The sequence below is a fragment of the Pteropus medius genome, unplaced genomic scaffold (assembly GCF_902729225.1).
Source record: "Pteropus medius unplaced genomic scaffold, Ma_sr-lr_union100, whole genome shotgun sequence".
In the NCBI taxonomy this organism is placed as follows: domain Eukaryota; kingdom Metazoa; phylum Chordata; class Mammalia; order Chiroptera; family Pteropodidae; genus Pteropus; species Pteropus medius.
The window spans coordinates 3,322,541-3,338,752 of record NW_024350397.1 but is presented as its reverse complement, the minus strand read 5'-3'; the positions used below and the strand labels follow the sequence as shown (position 1 = coordinate 3,338,752).

At 36.0% G+C, this 16,212-nt stretch overlaps 1 protein-coding gene across 7 annotated transcripts in view; it reads left to right on the top strand.

Annotated features, from left to right (window-relative positions):
• Positions 1 to 32: 32 nt before the first annotated feature.
• ARHGAP12 (Rho GTPase activating protein 12) overlaps positions 33 to 16,212 on the top strand; it is a 115,350-nt gene continuing 99,170 nt past the window's right edge. For 2 of the 7 annotated variants that reach the window (XM_039839754.1, XM_039839753.1), the window contains exons 1-3: positions 94 to 228; positions 12,311 to 12,349; positions 13,565 to 14,319. In XM_039839754.1, coding sequence (XP_039695688.1) covers positions 13,642 to 14,319 — 678 coding nt within the window. In that variant the 5' untranslated portion in view covers positions 94 to 228; positions 12,311 to 12,349; positions 13,565 to 13,641. Of the gene's footprint in view, positions 229 to 12,310; positions 12,350 to 13,564; positions 14,320 to 16,212 lie in introns of all 7 variants that reach the window. The other 5 variants (XM_039839748.1, XM_039839749.1, XM_039839752.1 and 2 more) reach the window with 5 other exon arrangements.

Here is a 16,212-nt window from a genome sequence, read left to right as displayed (position 1 = left end):
CCGTCACGTGACCCGAACCACGCCCCCGTCACGTGAGCCGCCACTCCGCCCCCGCGCCGGCGCGCTCCGACGTGCCCTGGAACTTACCCTCCCGCGGAGACCCGCCTGCGGGGACCTGCCGGCCGCGGCCGCCGCCGTGTGAGCGCCCTTCAAGGCTCGCCTCGGCGTCCCGCAGCCCCCGTACTGGGTGAGGAGTGCGCTGCCTGCGGCGAGGCTGCCGGGCTCTTGGTAAGGTGGCGGGCGCGGGTATCCGCGGACAGAGGGCAGGTTGGTGCGTGCTGCACAAAGGCGCTTCGGGGCTGTGCCCGATGGGGGCGACGGAATTAGGGGGAGACGTTTGCAGGAGGCGCGTCGGCGCCGAGGTGCGCTCGAGGTGAGGCCGGGAGCAACGCCGGAGGGTTGGGGGCGTGGGGGAAAGGGAGGCTGTTGCCAGCCCAGGGACTGATGTGGGCGAGAGGGTTTAAATGGCTCGAAGTTGTGGCTCCTCTGACCCCCGGGTTTCCTGACTTCCTGTGTGAGGGCAGCGCCCGCCCGCCCCGCCCCCAGGAAGGAGGGTGTCGGGGTGTGTGTGTGTGTGGAGTGTGTGTGTGCGTGTGTGTAAGTAACAGACTGGCTGGTACCTCCCTTCTTCCTCGCCTCCTGCCGCTGCGTGTGCCCGCTCCCTAACTGCTGTAGGGTGTTTAAGCCTCCGTCCACCTTGGGAGCCCACCTGGGGCCTCCCCTGAGGCTGTTGACCTTAAACTGGGCACTTTCGTCTCTGCATTCTTTAGAGGTGCCCGTCCCTGCTGAGTGAACATTTGCTACTCTACAACTTCTGGGAGGAATCTCCTCAAAGTCCTTGAATTTAGAAAATCCTCTTCACAGGCGTGCTGTCCTCCTCCCATCTTAGGGTAGTTGATTGTTTTCCAAGACAAGACAACCAACTATCCTGTATGTGTTGTATGTTGTTATTGCAGACCCTCTGAGAAGAAATGTCCACAGGATCATCATTAGAGAAATAGGAACGACCTTTAGTTTTCCTTCTGGATACAGCAGTGGTTTTAAATGCATTGGCAAAGGCTAAAAAAGCAAAATGTTTAAAGCATACCTTTATGAAAGTTCTAATGTCATTCCAAGTGAAGTGTGTGTTATGAGTAAAGGCTGTTAACACATATTGCTTTATGGGTAATTACGACATGGAAGTAGATTTTATTGATCATTTGTGTATGAATGCTAAGGGGAAGTAATGTGGAGAAAGGAGCATTGAATGAGGAGTCGCTCAGGTCTTGGTTCAGATTCTCCCACCCATTTATAAAGGTGGAGACTTCGAAGACTAAATGTTACAGTGAAAGGTCGTTAAAAAGTAGCTTTAGCCATGCCTCTTTCATTCTTAAAAGTTGGGAAATGGTGTGTTGGAGATGTATTTGTCCATATCCATGCACCTTACCTAATTTACTGGAGGGTGTATTACAGAATAGGTCATCTTTCTGTACCTTTTCTGGTCTGGCTCTTGTCAGTATTTTTTCTTTTTGTTTAAAAAATGCTCCTAGAAATGTTTCAGAGCAGGAAATAGGGAGCCCTGAGCAGGCTGTGAAGACTTGACCCTGAGCTGTGCAACCTCAAGAGCCAGACAGGCTGGGTACATATGCAGTTCCGCTCCTCTGGAGGTGTTTCTCTGTGGAAAAATAAATTAACTAAACGAAGTGTAATATAATAGAGTGTGTGTATGTCCCAGTCTTTGTTGATGGATTAGTATGTTGAGAGATTCCTGTTTGTACTTTATCAACCATAGAAATTGGAAAAGATTGCTAAGTCAGTGATTCTTAATGCTATCTGTATATATTACTTGTCTATATATAGTCAATATCTTATGTAATTTAGATTTTTTACCTACTATACTAGTTGTCAGTCACAAGTGAACATATGTAAATGCTGTAGAAAAAAGCGTATTATTTGTAGTTAATCATTTGGGTTTCCTTTCATTAATGAGAATGTATCTGTTGAGTGCTTTTCTTAAATAAGTGAATGGAAAGTGGGCTTTACAGATTTAAATACTTTGAGTTATGTAGTTGATATTTCTGAGAATAAAGGGGTAATAAAAATTTTACGTTGCCTAAAATAAAACTGAATATGGTGATGTGTAAAATTATTAAATGGTGGTACTAACATTTTGCTTATCTGAGAAAATTGTTACTAGGAAAAAGCTTAAGGTAAATCTACCTAAAACAGGTATTATAATTTTATAATAAATAGTGAGAGAGAAAAGTGAAATTAAACTTTTATAACAATTTTAGTTTTATGTTGCAAAAATTGCAGATATGCCCTATTTTGTACAATGAATCAGATGTGAAAAGGTATGACGGTGTCACATAGCATCATTGTATTCACATCGTGCTTTTCAATAAATGCCAGTCACCTGTGTAATTTTGAAGTTTTAATTATGCTCTTTTGAGGAACCCTTTGGGCCATTATCTTTGTGGTTTTTCTTCGATTGTTAACTAGTCTAATTGTGCCACATCCTCATTTGTGGATGGCTTTGCTGTGATTCATCCATTTTCCTATGACTTTTATTGACTAAATAAATATCCTACAGTTTCAGTTTGCTGTTGATTAGCTTTTTATTTGAACTAAACTGCCAAATGCTGACATCACTAAGTGCCCCTCCCCTATTGGTAATCTAGTGCTTCTCAAATTTTAATGTGCGTGGGAATCACCTGGACTCTAACAGGCCCATTGGTGATACTGATGCTGCCCTTCTGCCCAGAACACAGGCCACTGCTGTCCAATAAACGCCAGTCACCTGTGTAATTTTGAAGTTTTAAGTACCTACATCAATGATAAAAGGAAAAAAGTGAAAAAAAAAAACCCGGTGAAATAAATTTTATCATATAATCAGTATGAAATTATTAATAATTTTACATGTTTTACATTCTTTTCTTTGGACTAAATCTTTGAAATCCCCTGTGTAACAGCACATCTCAGTTTGGATTAGCCATACGTCAAATGCTCAATAGCGACATTTGGCTGGTGGCTGCTGTATTGAACAGCACTGGCCTGGAGTCTAGAATCTAGATTAGTGCCATTGTAAGTGTATTTTTAGTTTGGCTTCATCAGCGATCTTTGGGAATTTGTTGGAAATGTAAATTTTGAGGCCCTACCTCATACCTACTCTCATTAGAATATCTGGGGTTTCAGAAAGTTGTTTTAAAAGCTGCTGGATATGCCTACAAAGGTGTATGTGTATGTATATATTTTATAAGTGATCAGTTCATTTGTATTTTTCTGCTCTCACAACTTTTGCTTCTTTGAGTAAGCAATGATTAATGTGGATAATCTGTCATTCCTTGTAGTTTATAAAGTACTTTTTTCTCTTTTCATTCTTACAAGGATCTTTTGAGGTTTATTGTTTTCTTTGTTTTTGAGATAAATATGAAGTGCTCGGGGTCTGAGAGCTGATAAATGGCAAATACTAGATTTAAATTTCAGGCTTGTGACACTAAGTCCTGTGCCTTTTCTTTACTACAGGAAAATTTAGAATACATTTTGAAGTTAGAGGAAGGTCTTTAAAAGTTTGCTGAAAATTACCTATATTTTGCTATATATTAGTGGTTTGTATAAAAATTCAATTTTACTGAGCTATAATATATACATACACTAAAATATGCTAACACTCAGCAATAAAGAGGAATGAAATAGATACATACACCAACATGGATGAGTCTCAAAAGCATTATTCTAAGTGAAATAAGCCAAATACAGAAGGCTATATACTGTATGATTTGTGATTACTTGTCTATCACAACTTTGCGTACTTTTATAAGCACTGTTTAGTGATGCTCTTTATCATGCTTTATAGTTTACCAAGTACTTTTTCACATTTTCTTCTATTCTTACAAGGATCTTTTGAGATTTGTATTGTTTCCTGTTTTACAGATGGTCGTATCACAGTTTGTTTAGGAATTCACCAAATGATAGGCCTTTGGGTTGTTTCCAGTTAATGGTTCTTATGAATAAAGCTGTTATGAATGTTCATGTAAGGTCTTTGCATGGACTTATGTTTTTATTTCTCTTGGATAGAAGAGGAATTGCTAGATCATATAGTAAATGTATGTTTAACTTTATAAGAAGCTGTCAAAATGTTTTCCAAAGTGGCAGTACCAGTCTACATTTCCACCAGTAATGAACGAGAGTTCCAGTTGGTGGTATCCTTACCAAAAACAAATATATATGTTTAAAGCCATTCTAGCAGGGGGATAGTGACATCTGGGAATTTTAATTTGCAGTATTAGGGTTTTGTTTAACAGCTTTATCGAAGTTTAATTGCTGTATAATAAACTATCCATTTTCAGTGTGCAATTTGATGAGTTTTCTCATATGTATTTACCTGTGAAGTATGTACCATTATCACCATTATCAAGATAATGAATATATTTCTCACCTCCCCCCCACCCCCCCAAAAAAAAAACTTTTTCTTGAGCCCCTCTGTAATTCATTGCCCTTGTTTCCTGGTGGCTTTTGCTCTGCTTTCTGTCACTGTACATTAGTTTGTATTTTCTAGAATTTTATGCAGATGGAATCATTATAGTAAGCAATCTTCTTGTTTGAATTTTTTTCACTCAGCAAAATTATTTCGAGATTCATCCAGTTTCTTGTGTGTATCAGTAGTTTGTTCCTTTTTATTGTCGAGTGATATTCCATTATGTGGATGTACTGCAGTTAGTTTATCCATTCACCTGTTGATGGACATTAGGGTTGTTTCCAGTTTGGGACTATTACAAATAAAGCTGCTGTGAACAATCACATACAGATCTTTGTGTTGTCATGTGCTTTCATTTCTTTTGGATAAATACCTAGGAGTAGAATCCCTGGGGTCGTATACTAGATATGTATATTAAAAAATTTAAGAACTTGCCAAACTTTTTCCACAGTGGTTTTACCATTTTACATCTCTGCCGGCAGTGTGTGAGAGTTCTAGTAGCTCCACATTCTCAAAAACACTGGTATGCCCAGTCTTTTAAATTTTCCATTCTAATAGTGGTGTAGCGTTATTTCTTTTTGGTTTTCATTTGCATTTTTCTTAATTGGTAAAATTGTTGGGCATCTTTTCATTAGCTTATTTACTATCTGTCTGTCTTTTTTGGACAAGTGCCTTTATATCTTTTACCCATTTTTATTGGGTTATTCGTCTTACTGACTTGTACAGTTCTAGATTTGCTTTCACCTTTTTGACTATTGTGAATAATGTTACTATGATTAGACATCCGTTCAGGTCCTTGCTTTCAGTTCTTTTGGATGTATATCCGAAAGTGGAATTGCTGGATCATATGGAAATTTTATTTTTAATGTCTTGAAAAAAATTTTACACTGTTTTCCTAGTGGTTGTACCATTTTACATTCGCACCAGCAGTGCACAAGAATTTTTTCCACATTCTCACCAACATTTGTTATTTTACAATAGCTATCTTAATGGGTGTGAAGTCTTTTTGGGGTTTTGATTTACATTTCTCTATTAGTGACGTTGAGCATCTTATCATGTTCTTATTGGCCATTTGTATATCTTCTTTGGAAAAATGGATGTTGGGATCCTTTGTATACAATGACGCTTCTTATCACAATGTTAATTTGAAGTAGATTGGCATAATTTAAGCATTATAAAGAATATTTTTTTAAAGTAAGTTTCTGATGTCTGACTAGTACTTTGCAACTGCCAGACAATAATCACCACACTTGTATTTGCCTTTGTTTTGTGGGTTCTATCTTTTTTTAAAGCATGGGATTTGGTAAACATTTGAAAGCGGTTGAATGTAAGTACTTATTTCAAAGATTTTTCTTTAAGAGGGTAATATGTGTAGTTTTGGTGGGAAATCAGAATGTGTTTGGCGCGGGTGGGGAGCAGTTATGCCTGAGGAACTGTGGGCATGGTGATTCCCCAAAGGAAAATCAACGTGTTGTTATTACAAGGGGCACATCAGATGCCACAGAGGCAAGATCAAACTTATATGAACTGTAAAAAAAAAAGTTAGTTTTTTTTAAGTTGATTATTTTAGAAAGTTCTAATTAAGAAATTAGAATAGAAGACAGGTGTTGGGGGTGTAGAAGGAAGAACCTATTGATTATAGTGCATTTGGTAGGGAGTAAAGAGCTGAAAAATGTAGAAGCAGAATGATCATCATAGAAAGGTGATTTTAAAGGTTAATCTGAAGCTATTATCCATATAGGTAACTTTCGATGAAATAGAATCTTAAGGAAAAGGAAGTTGACCTATTGGCTCAAGAAAAAATTCTCTTTGCTCCTTAGACTTTTTACTGATTTTGAGTTTTGATTTCACAGGCTATCTTCTTGGTATCTACATCATCACATTAAAACTCAGTGTGTACAAGTGGATCTCAAGGGATTAAAACCCAGTTTAATCTTCTTTACTTTTTACTTTTTTTTGGCCTGAAAGGGCTTGATCAGAGTTCTTTATTAAACTTCTGAGTTTGTGAAAAGTTTATTGAATATAATAGGCTTCTTTCTACTCTGTCGTATATTAACTGGGTCAGTATTTGCATCTTTGTGTACAAGAGATTATTTTAGAATGTTTTGAAGGTATAACAGCCACTTATAATGGAGACTCCTAGTACCTCTTAAATAATTGTAATTTGTGTTTCGATGAGAAAAACAAGCACTGTGCTTGTTTTTCCATAAATAGTGTTTAAAAGTAAAGAACAAAAGAAATGTGAGTTTATTTAAATCGTTTAAGTGTAAGACAGCATAATATATGTTAATTTGAATATCAAATATGCATGATACTACTTTTGATAAGTTTCATAGTTTTCTAATAATAAGAAGCATTTAAATCAAGTACTTAAAATCCAGACGGTAGAGGTGGAAGGGTCAGCATGGCACTATAAAATGCTCTAGGCTCATCTTGTATATTTCTTATGCCAGTCCTAGAATCAATATTTCTCCAAAGAGCCTCGGTTTCTTTATTTGGAGAATGATATTAAAAACCAAACCTGGGTACCAGTATGCTTGTTGCTGCTAGAGTGTCATTTTTACTGATTGCAAGGAAATGTGTTTGTGTACTAAATAGCATATAGACATGTATCTGTAAATTTTTAAAGGTAATCACTGATATCTGTGGTAAGCTAAAAATGAGTTCATTTAGTTCATAGTAGATGTTAGACTTATTTAAACTTGATATCTCCAAGTCTGAGTCATTATCACATGGATCATTAGAGCCTTCTCCCTCCCCTTTCTTATCTTTAGATTTCCATTCCAACATTGAGAAACCATCCACATTCCATTTACTTAGTTATTCAATTCCAGGTTACATATATAGCAGAATTTTTAACTCACACTCCTATGGGAATGTTTTTATTTACTAGGACACGGTACTTAAGTACAGTTACTTTGCCTATATTATAGACCTCACTTATTTCTGGAATTAGGTCAGCTTCTACTCCCCACCCCTTCAGTGAGGTCGTTCCATATATTTGTAATCCTGTTAGACTGTCTTGTCACATCTTTTTCCATCCTTGGATTCCCCTGACCTCCTAACTGATTTTTTAAAATTTGCAACACAAATCTTTGTGTTGTTAAGATTAACGAGTTGTGACTAGTGCTTGTGTCATAATCCACCATTGTAGCATCATACAAAATACTTTTATTGGCCTAAAAGAATCTCCTGTGCTTCACTTGTGGGACCCTCCCTCCCTTAGCAATCACTCTGTTTTTGCTTTTCTAGAATACCTTATAATTGAAATCATTCAGTATGTGGCCTTTCCAAACTGACTTCACTTAGCAAAATATCTAAGCTTTGTGTCTTCTTTTAGCTTAATGGCTCATTTCTTTTAATCATTGAATATTCCATTGTATGATGTCTTACATTTTGTTTATCCTTTCTCTTAGGGCATTTTGGTTGCTTTCAGTTTTTGACAGTTTTAAAGCTGCTGTAAACATTTGCTGAGTTTTAAAGCTGCTGTAAACATTTGCTGCAGGACTTATTTGTGGAAATAAGTTTTCAGCTCATTTGGGTAAATACCTAGTAGTGTGTTTGCTAGATCATATGGTAAGATGATGATCTTACTTTTAGCAGTAAGAAATTGCTAAACTATCTTCCAAAGTGGCTGTACCATTTTGCATTCCTACAAGCAGTGAATGAAAATTCCTTTCGCTCTACATCCTCATCAGCATTTGGTATTGTCAGTTTTTTGGATTTTAGCTATTCTGATAGGTGTGCAGTAGTATCTTTTTAAATTTGAAATTCCCTGATGACATTATATTGATAAGTTTTTCATGTGCTTATTTGCCATATTTTCTTTCATGATGTGTTCTCAGGTCCTTTTTCCATGTAGAAAATTTGGTTCATTTTGTTGAGTTTTAAGAGTTCTTAGTATATTTTGGATACAAGTCCTTCATCAGATGTGTTTTGCAAATATTTTCTCCTTGTCTGTGGTTCGTGTTTTCATTCTTTTAGCAGATCTTTCACAGAGCAGAAGCTTTAAACTTTAATAAAGTTCTACTTAACCTTTTCTTTTATGGATCATGCATTTGGTGGGTGGATCTAAAAATTCATTGCCAATTTCAAGGTCATATTTTTTCCTTTTTAAATTGAAATATTTTCTCCATTCTTGTAACAATCCAAGAAAAAATCACGTCCACTCATTTCTGACTAAGAAAGTCTTCATGGCACAAATCTTCCTAAAACACTTCATGCATATGCCATTTTTATTGAAATATGCTTGCTTCCCCAAACACTTCGGTGGTTTCCTCATTTTTGTTTCAGATTTAAATCTGGTTTTGAGTTTCCTTTACTAGTTCACACTTGACTGTGTTCTCTGCTGCTTTCCAGTTACCTGATTATTTCCTGTATCCTTTCTGCTGTTTCTATTTTTGCTATTTCTTTATGGCCAGAATCGTTTATAATATTAATCACTATATATTTTTTTCTTCTTTAAGCCTAAAAAAATGTCTTACATATCTTTTTATTCTTAGAAAACAGAGGTCATGCATTAAGAAAAAACTGTAGGGGCCTATGAGTTCTTGTTACGTGTACAGTTTACAGAATTACTTGGTGGAGTAATTTCTTATGCTGCAATTGTTCTTAACATTTTTGTTGTGCTCATTAAGTTTAATTAATTTCTTTAATAGAGGTCTGTTTAGGGATTGTTAATTTTAAATAAGTAATTTAAAAACTGGAGGACATCGTATCAAGAATTAGTGCTTGTATTTTTTCGAATTATAATAGTCAAGATATGGAAGTAGCCTAAGTGCCCATTCAATAGACAATTGGATAAAGAAGTGGTACATATATACAGTGGAATATTACTCAACTATAAACAATGAAATTTTACCATTTACAACAATCTGGATGAACATAGAGGGTATTATGCTAAGTGAAATAAGTTAGAGAAAGACAAATAATTTTACTTATATGTAGAATCTAAAGAATAATAAGCAATGGAAACAGACTCATACAGAAAACAAACTGGCGATTGCCAGATGGAAGGGGCGCTGGGGGGCTGGGTGAAAATGGTGAAGGGATTAAGAAGTACAGATTGGTAGTTACAAAATAGTCATGGGGATGTGAAGTACAGCATAGGAAATGTAGTCAATAATATTGTGATATCTGTATAGGGTACTAAACTAATCAGAATCATTCATAAATTATGTAAATGTCTAACCACTATGCTGTACATCTGAAACAAATATAAAATAATATTGAATGTCAACTCTAACTGAAAAATAAAAAAAAGAATTAATGCTTAAATTGTGGTATTTTTAAGTCAGTTAACATTTACGTGTCTGAAGCTCTGTTAACATTTCGTTCATGGTATTAGAATTGCTAAATAGGTTGTCCATATATGTATTAAACTTAAATTATAAACTCATTAATTATGGACACATTTACTATATTTCTCTTAAGATTTTGTTTACTTGTGTACCTTTTTGATATACCTAGTAAGGCTGTCATGCTGAGAGATGTATTTGATTAAAGCAGATGTCCTGGGGGAGGAAGATAACATTTGCTGAGCTGTGTAATTTGTGGTAGGAAAGAAAATGAGAAAAATCGGCAGACAGGAGGAGGTTATTAGATTTTAAAATGACATGATAGAATTTTGAACCTGACTTGCGGGAAGAGAAGTAAAAGTTGTAAGCAGTGTGTGTCTGTGCGTGTCCATGTTGGAGTCTGTTCTTGTTGAAACATGAGGAAAACAAGACTGGCAAGAGGCATGAAAAGCCTACATGGTTATTGTTGAAACTGCAAAAAAAGCGGTGGTTACTGGGCAGTAAATGTGAAAAAACTTTATGTATACTGGTGGTTGGGTACTGAGTAATTCTAAGTGTGTGTATGTGATGAACATGGATGCAGGAGTGTGATACCATGAGTAGGGAATATATGTCAGTTAGGGGAGTGTTGTGCTCAGTGGTTGTTGTAGTTGAATGGGTAAGATTTTAACTGAAATACTTGAGAAGATAGATTACCAGAACAAACATCTAAAGAGAAGAATCCACCAGTTTGGGGAATAGAGGACGAAACAAGCCAAAATTAAAACTATAAGTATTTATTTTAATACAGCTTATGTTTTTGAATAAAAATAGGCAGCATAAGTTATTCACACATTTGCAGATAATTTTCACTTAGATCTACGTTTTTAGAGCTACCCCATAATTATTTTAATTTTTTTCACTCTGCAGTGTACAGTAAGGCTTTTTTCATTTTTATTTTACCTAACTTTTCCTAGTCCTTGGATTGTAATACATGGTTTATAATTTTATTAGTCTCTCTTAGGGGCTTTTAATCCTCCACCCCAATATTACTTAGAAATCTGTCTCAGCTCCTGTTCTCTTATCTCATTGTGTCCATTCTTGCTCATGTTATCTGCCTTGATAGCTAACTACCTTTTCTATATGGATGTCTTTTGATTACTTCTCTTTATTGTCTTCCCAGTTCTCATTGCCTTTGACTAAAACTTTAGATTGGCTGTTTTATGTTGAAAGTGGTGAAACTGACTTCTTTATCTTTCTTCCTAACTCCTCCTTCATACTTATCTTTGTAGTCACTGGTGAAGGTGTAGTCAGTCATAAAGCCTGGCAATGAAAGAGACTAACATAACATGTACTGGTCTTTAACCCGTTGTTTCCCATCTCACAGTCCTGCTTTGGCTAGCATGAAATTATCCAGTGTACTTGTTATTCTTCACACTTTTCTTTTCTCCATTCCTTTGGACAAATGTCTGGCCAGTTATATTATGTCTGAGCTACTATAACCTTCTGTGGATTCCTTTACTTGTTTCATTATCTTCAGAGGTATTTCTTAAGTTATTTTATTACTTTCTGGAAAGAAAAAAATGAACCACCTGATGATAAATATTTCAGTATGGGATTTTGAAATGTTGTAGCAAAAAACTTATGTAGGTAAAAGGATTAAAGCACATAGTGACTAATGTCCTGATTATGCATTAAATAAAAAGCTGAACATTTGGAAGGTTAGAATTTCTATTGACTGTGAGGAGAAAGATGGTGCATATTTGCCAGGGCTGGTGTGGGGTAGAGATAGCAAGTGGATTTTTGATATGGTAGGGTTTAGGCATTTATTAAATACCACAAAGATTTGGTTGTTGTGTGTCTGTAGTGTATTTTAATTTAGAAAAATCTCCCTCCCTTTTTCATTTTTCATGAAGTTGATTTTTTTTGAAGAGTTCATGTCTGTTGTCTAATAGAATGGATTTGTTTCCTAATAATGAGCTTAAGGTTAAACTTTTTTTTTTTGACAAGAGTACAGCATAGGTAACATTGTAACATCTTATTGCATCACATTAGGAGGCATATGTAATCAGGTTGTCTGTCCCACTGTTGGTATTGCTAAATTTGACCACTTTGTTAAGCTCATGACTGACAGATCTCTCCACCGTAAAAGTATATTTCCGTATTTATAATTAGTCATCTGTGGGGTAATGTTTTAGGGCTCCCAACAACTTTTAACATTTGTTTTCATTCTCTTTACTCGCTCAATCCATAAATTTGAAAATAGTTTTGTCATTTTAACAATTTTGTAACAGTTGTTTCTCATATTATTAGAAATTTAAAAAGATATTTCTGTCAGAATAAAAATAAGAGGCAGCAATGAATTTGAAACAATGTGGAAATGAAGTAGGAGGGAGCAGTGGTAAAGTGTATCTGTGTCCATGTTTGGAGGGTGGTGCTGAACACAATGGTTATATATAAAATTGTATTCTGTCCCTTATAGTTATAAAGTTATGCTTCTAATTCGTGACCAACATTGTATTCTTAGTTTCTTTAAGCAATCCTGGCTAAAGTTAATGTATATATTTTTTTTTTATAGGTTTAAATGTAATACTGGATATTTATATCTCCTTCTAAGGTAAGTTTTATTTTGTTTGAAACAACACTATTGTATTAAATTTGTTCTTCAAGTGGTTTGTCTAAAAAGTAAATATTAGTTACTGAAATTATGTCACTTATTGCCTGAGCTATGGGTTTATCTGTTACAATGAAGAATATTGTCCTTAGGGGAATGATTATTACTGCACATATAGCGAATAGTAGCGTCATGCCCAGTACTTGGATGCTGAGGAAAATTGGCATGTTGTCATGGGACCTTGGATACACATTTTTGGTACACGAGTATTCAGAATTGCTTAGGTTTGCCATAGGCTCCTTAAGCATTGGGTTGACTTCGTTAGTTTCTTTGGGCTGCTGTAACAAAGTGCCATAAACCGGGTGGCTTAAAACAACAAAAATTTATTATCTCTCAGGTCTGGAGGCTATATGTCCAAAACAGAGGTGTCAGCAGGGTTGTGCTCCCTCTAAAGGCTCTAGGGGAGAATCTTTCCTTTCCTCTTCCTGTCTTCAGGTGGTGCCAGCATCCTTGGTGTTCCTTGGCTGGTAGTTTTTGCCTCTGTCTTCTGTGGGCTTCTTCCCTCTGTGTTTCCTCTCCTCATTTTTAAATCTCCATTTCCTTATAAAGAAACCAGTCATTGGATTTCAGGCCCTACGCTAATCAAATATAACTTCATCTTAAATGATTACATCTGCAAAGAACCTATTTCCAAATCAGGTCACATTCATAGATTCTGGAGTTAGGTGGGGAACACTATTCATTCCACAGTGGTTGGGGCTTGACTTGAGTTCAAGGTCATTGAAATTCAGGGTCATTGAAATTCAATTCCAACTTCAAAGAAGATCTTAGATAAGTCATACAGTGAACCTAGATCTGTGCCTGGCCCTTGGGAAGTACCTAATACACATCACTCTCTAAGAAAGTGAAGGAAGTTTGAGGTAGTCATGAAAAGAAAGAAAGTTCTTTTCACCTCTTATTTTTGATAGTCTTGTGTCTGGCTAGTTAGTATACTTACTATTCTAGTTGTTGGTTTGGTATTGGTCATAAATAATTGACAAATGTAAATTACACTATTATGAGAGTGTTTTTAATGTAGGACAGTACAGAACATTAGACACACATTTACTTTCTTAGTTTGTGATTTAAATGGCTTGTATGTGCTGCTTGTGAGTAAATATAAAAAATCCAGACTGTTAATTTTTTCTTTATTCTATTCCTCCATTTGAATAAAAATAGCTATATTAATCCAACAAACCATAAAGCCATAATGTGGCATACCATCCTTTTTGAGAGGTGAATATTATTGAATAAAAATGGCTGACAGAAGTGGCAAGATTGTTCCAGGACAAGTGTATATTGAAGTGGAATATGATTATGAATATGAAACAAAGGACAGAAAGATTGTGATAAAACAAGGGGAACGATACATCTTGGTGAAAAAGACCAATGATGACTGGTGGCAAGTCAAACCAGATGAGAATTCAAAAGCATTTTATGTGCCAGCCCAGTACGTTAAGGAAGTCACCCGCAAAGCTCTGATGCCGCCTGTTAAACAGGCAGTTGGACTGCCAAATAATTCTATGAAAATGATACAGAGTCTGCATCTTCAGAGATCGACAGAAAATGTGAACAAATTGCCTGAGCTTTCAAGTTTTGGAAAGTCATCGTCATCTGTTCAAGGAACAGGTCTTATTCGTGATGCCAATCAGAATTTTGGACCCAGTTATAATTCAACTCAGACTCTCAACCTAAGCCTGGATCTGACCCATAATAATGGAAAGTTTAACAGTGACTCACATTCTCCTAAAGTTTCCGGCCAGAATAGGACACGCTTATTTGGTCACTTTCCCGGTCCTGAGTTCTTGGACGTAGAGAAAACTAGCTTCTCCCAGGAACAGTCTTGCGATTCAGCAGGAGAAGGCTCAGAAAGAATACATCAGGATTCTGAGTCTGGCGATGAACTCAGCAGCAGCTCCACCGAACAGATAAGGGTAAGATTTAAGATTAAAAGTAGAACAGTATTAATTACGAATTTTATTTTAATTAAAAAAATCTTTGTAAGAGTTAGGAATTGTTTTATGTTTTCAGAATATATGGCTTCTATCCCAATTTAAAGAGAGAATATATGAAATTACTTGTGGAAGACATTAAGGTTCACTCTATAGTTTCTATAATCCTTGTACCTTTATTAGACTAGCACTACTTTAGGTGCGGAAAATTTTTTTTCCCCTCTATTGATTATGCATAAGGTAAAAATGACTTAATTTACCCAGTGACATATACTAGAAAAATTTTCTTTTCTAGTGGTACTCATTTTGACTTGTTTCCAATAAGTCTTCAGGTAATAATAGGTGTATGAGAAAAGATTTCACTGAAATATTAACTACTAACTCTTGTTCTTTGAAACTTTTTATTAATCTTAAATATTAAGAAAAATATACAGCTCACAGACCTTTACCTTTATTTATGTACGTTTGTGTCTTAAGTGTCTTAGTATCCACATTTAATTTGCATTGCCTGGAAAAAATTTTGTGTCTGTGATTTGGTTTTTGATTTTCCCTACCTACTTTATTTTGAGATTAGTTTATGCCAATTTATTAGTCAGGTAAAGTGAGGTAATTTTTAAATTTAAAGTGAAGTAATTTTAGAAGCACGCATGAAATTGAAACTTAAATGTATTTGGAAAAGCCTGTTTTTAAGTGAATTTGAAAATTGATAAATTTTTGGCCTAAAGCTCTGTTGTGAGATTTGTTCATTAAGTCAGTAAATAATTGTGAGGTTGCTTTTAGGTGTGGTCTGATTGTAATGGAATTAGTATATTCTTTTTATTGGTTTTAATTTTTTTGTGACATTTTGAATGGAAATAGGAAAAAGGGAAGATTCTCTAGAAAACTTGAGCTGTTTGAGATAAAGACAGTCATGAGAAGTAGCACTGTCAGTTTATCATTTGTCTTAGTCGCCTTTCTTCAATCTTTATGCGATACTTTGACATAGAATATCTGGTGTTTCTTGGAATTTTTTTTATGCATGGCTCCTTATTGAGCTGGCGGGACTTGGGAAAGACATGTGCTTTCTCTTCCATCTAGCCTTCACTACTGTTTCATACTTCAAATTACTTTTTTATGTAGGTACACTAGCCAGCCTGTGTCCTCTTCATTATGGTCATCTTCATGGTCAACTTAAATTCATGGTGTGCAAGTTCATGGCTGTTAACCTCTCTTCAGCCCTTAACACTGTTTGGAAATCCTATTTCTCTAGCCAGCCCTCTTTTTCATTCTTCATGGCAACTTTTCAAACCTTTGCCATTTTCTTTAGTTCTCCGATTCATCTGCTTTTCCTTGCTCTCTCATCGGATAACTTTACCTTCTATTTCACAGCAGAAATGTAAGCCATGGGACTGGACACTGCTTCAGCTTTGGGGAGGATGTATTGCTCAGATGTTAGTAGCACTGGCTTTAGATTTGAATCTGGAGTTTATAAAAGTTCACTTTATGGTTTCCATATTTTCATCACTTAACCAGCTGTGTGAGAATCAGGGCAAATTACTTCTGTATGTCTGTTTTCTCATCTTAAAATGGGGACCACAGGGTTGTTGAGGATTAAGTGGGCTACTACATCTAATATGCTTAAAACTATACCTGGCACATAAATACTTTAGGTATCTGTTGCAGCTTAATAAATTACTCCCAAACCTAGTGGCTTAAAACAGTAAATATTAACTATCTCACTGTTTTCGTGGGTCAGTAATTCAGAAGCAGCTTAGTTGGGTAATTTTAAAGACTTAGGGTCTCTCATGAGGTAGTGGTCCTATGAAGGGTTGGCTGAGGCTGGAGGAGCTGCTTCTAAAATGGCTCACTCACATGGTGCCAGTTGGCCTTCTGCAG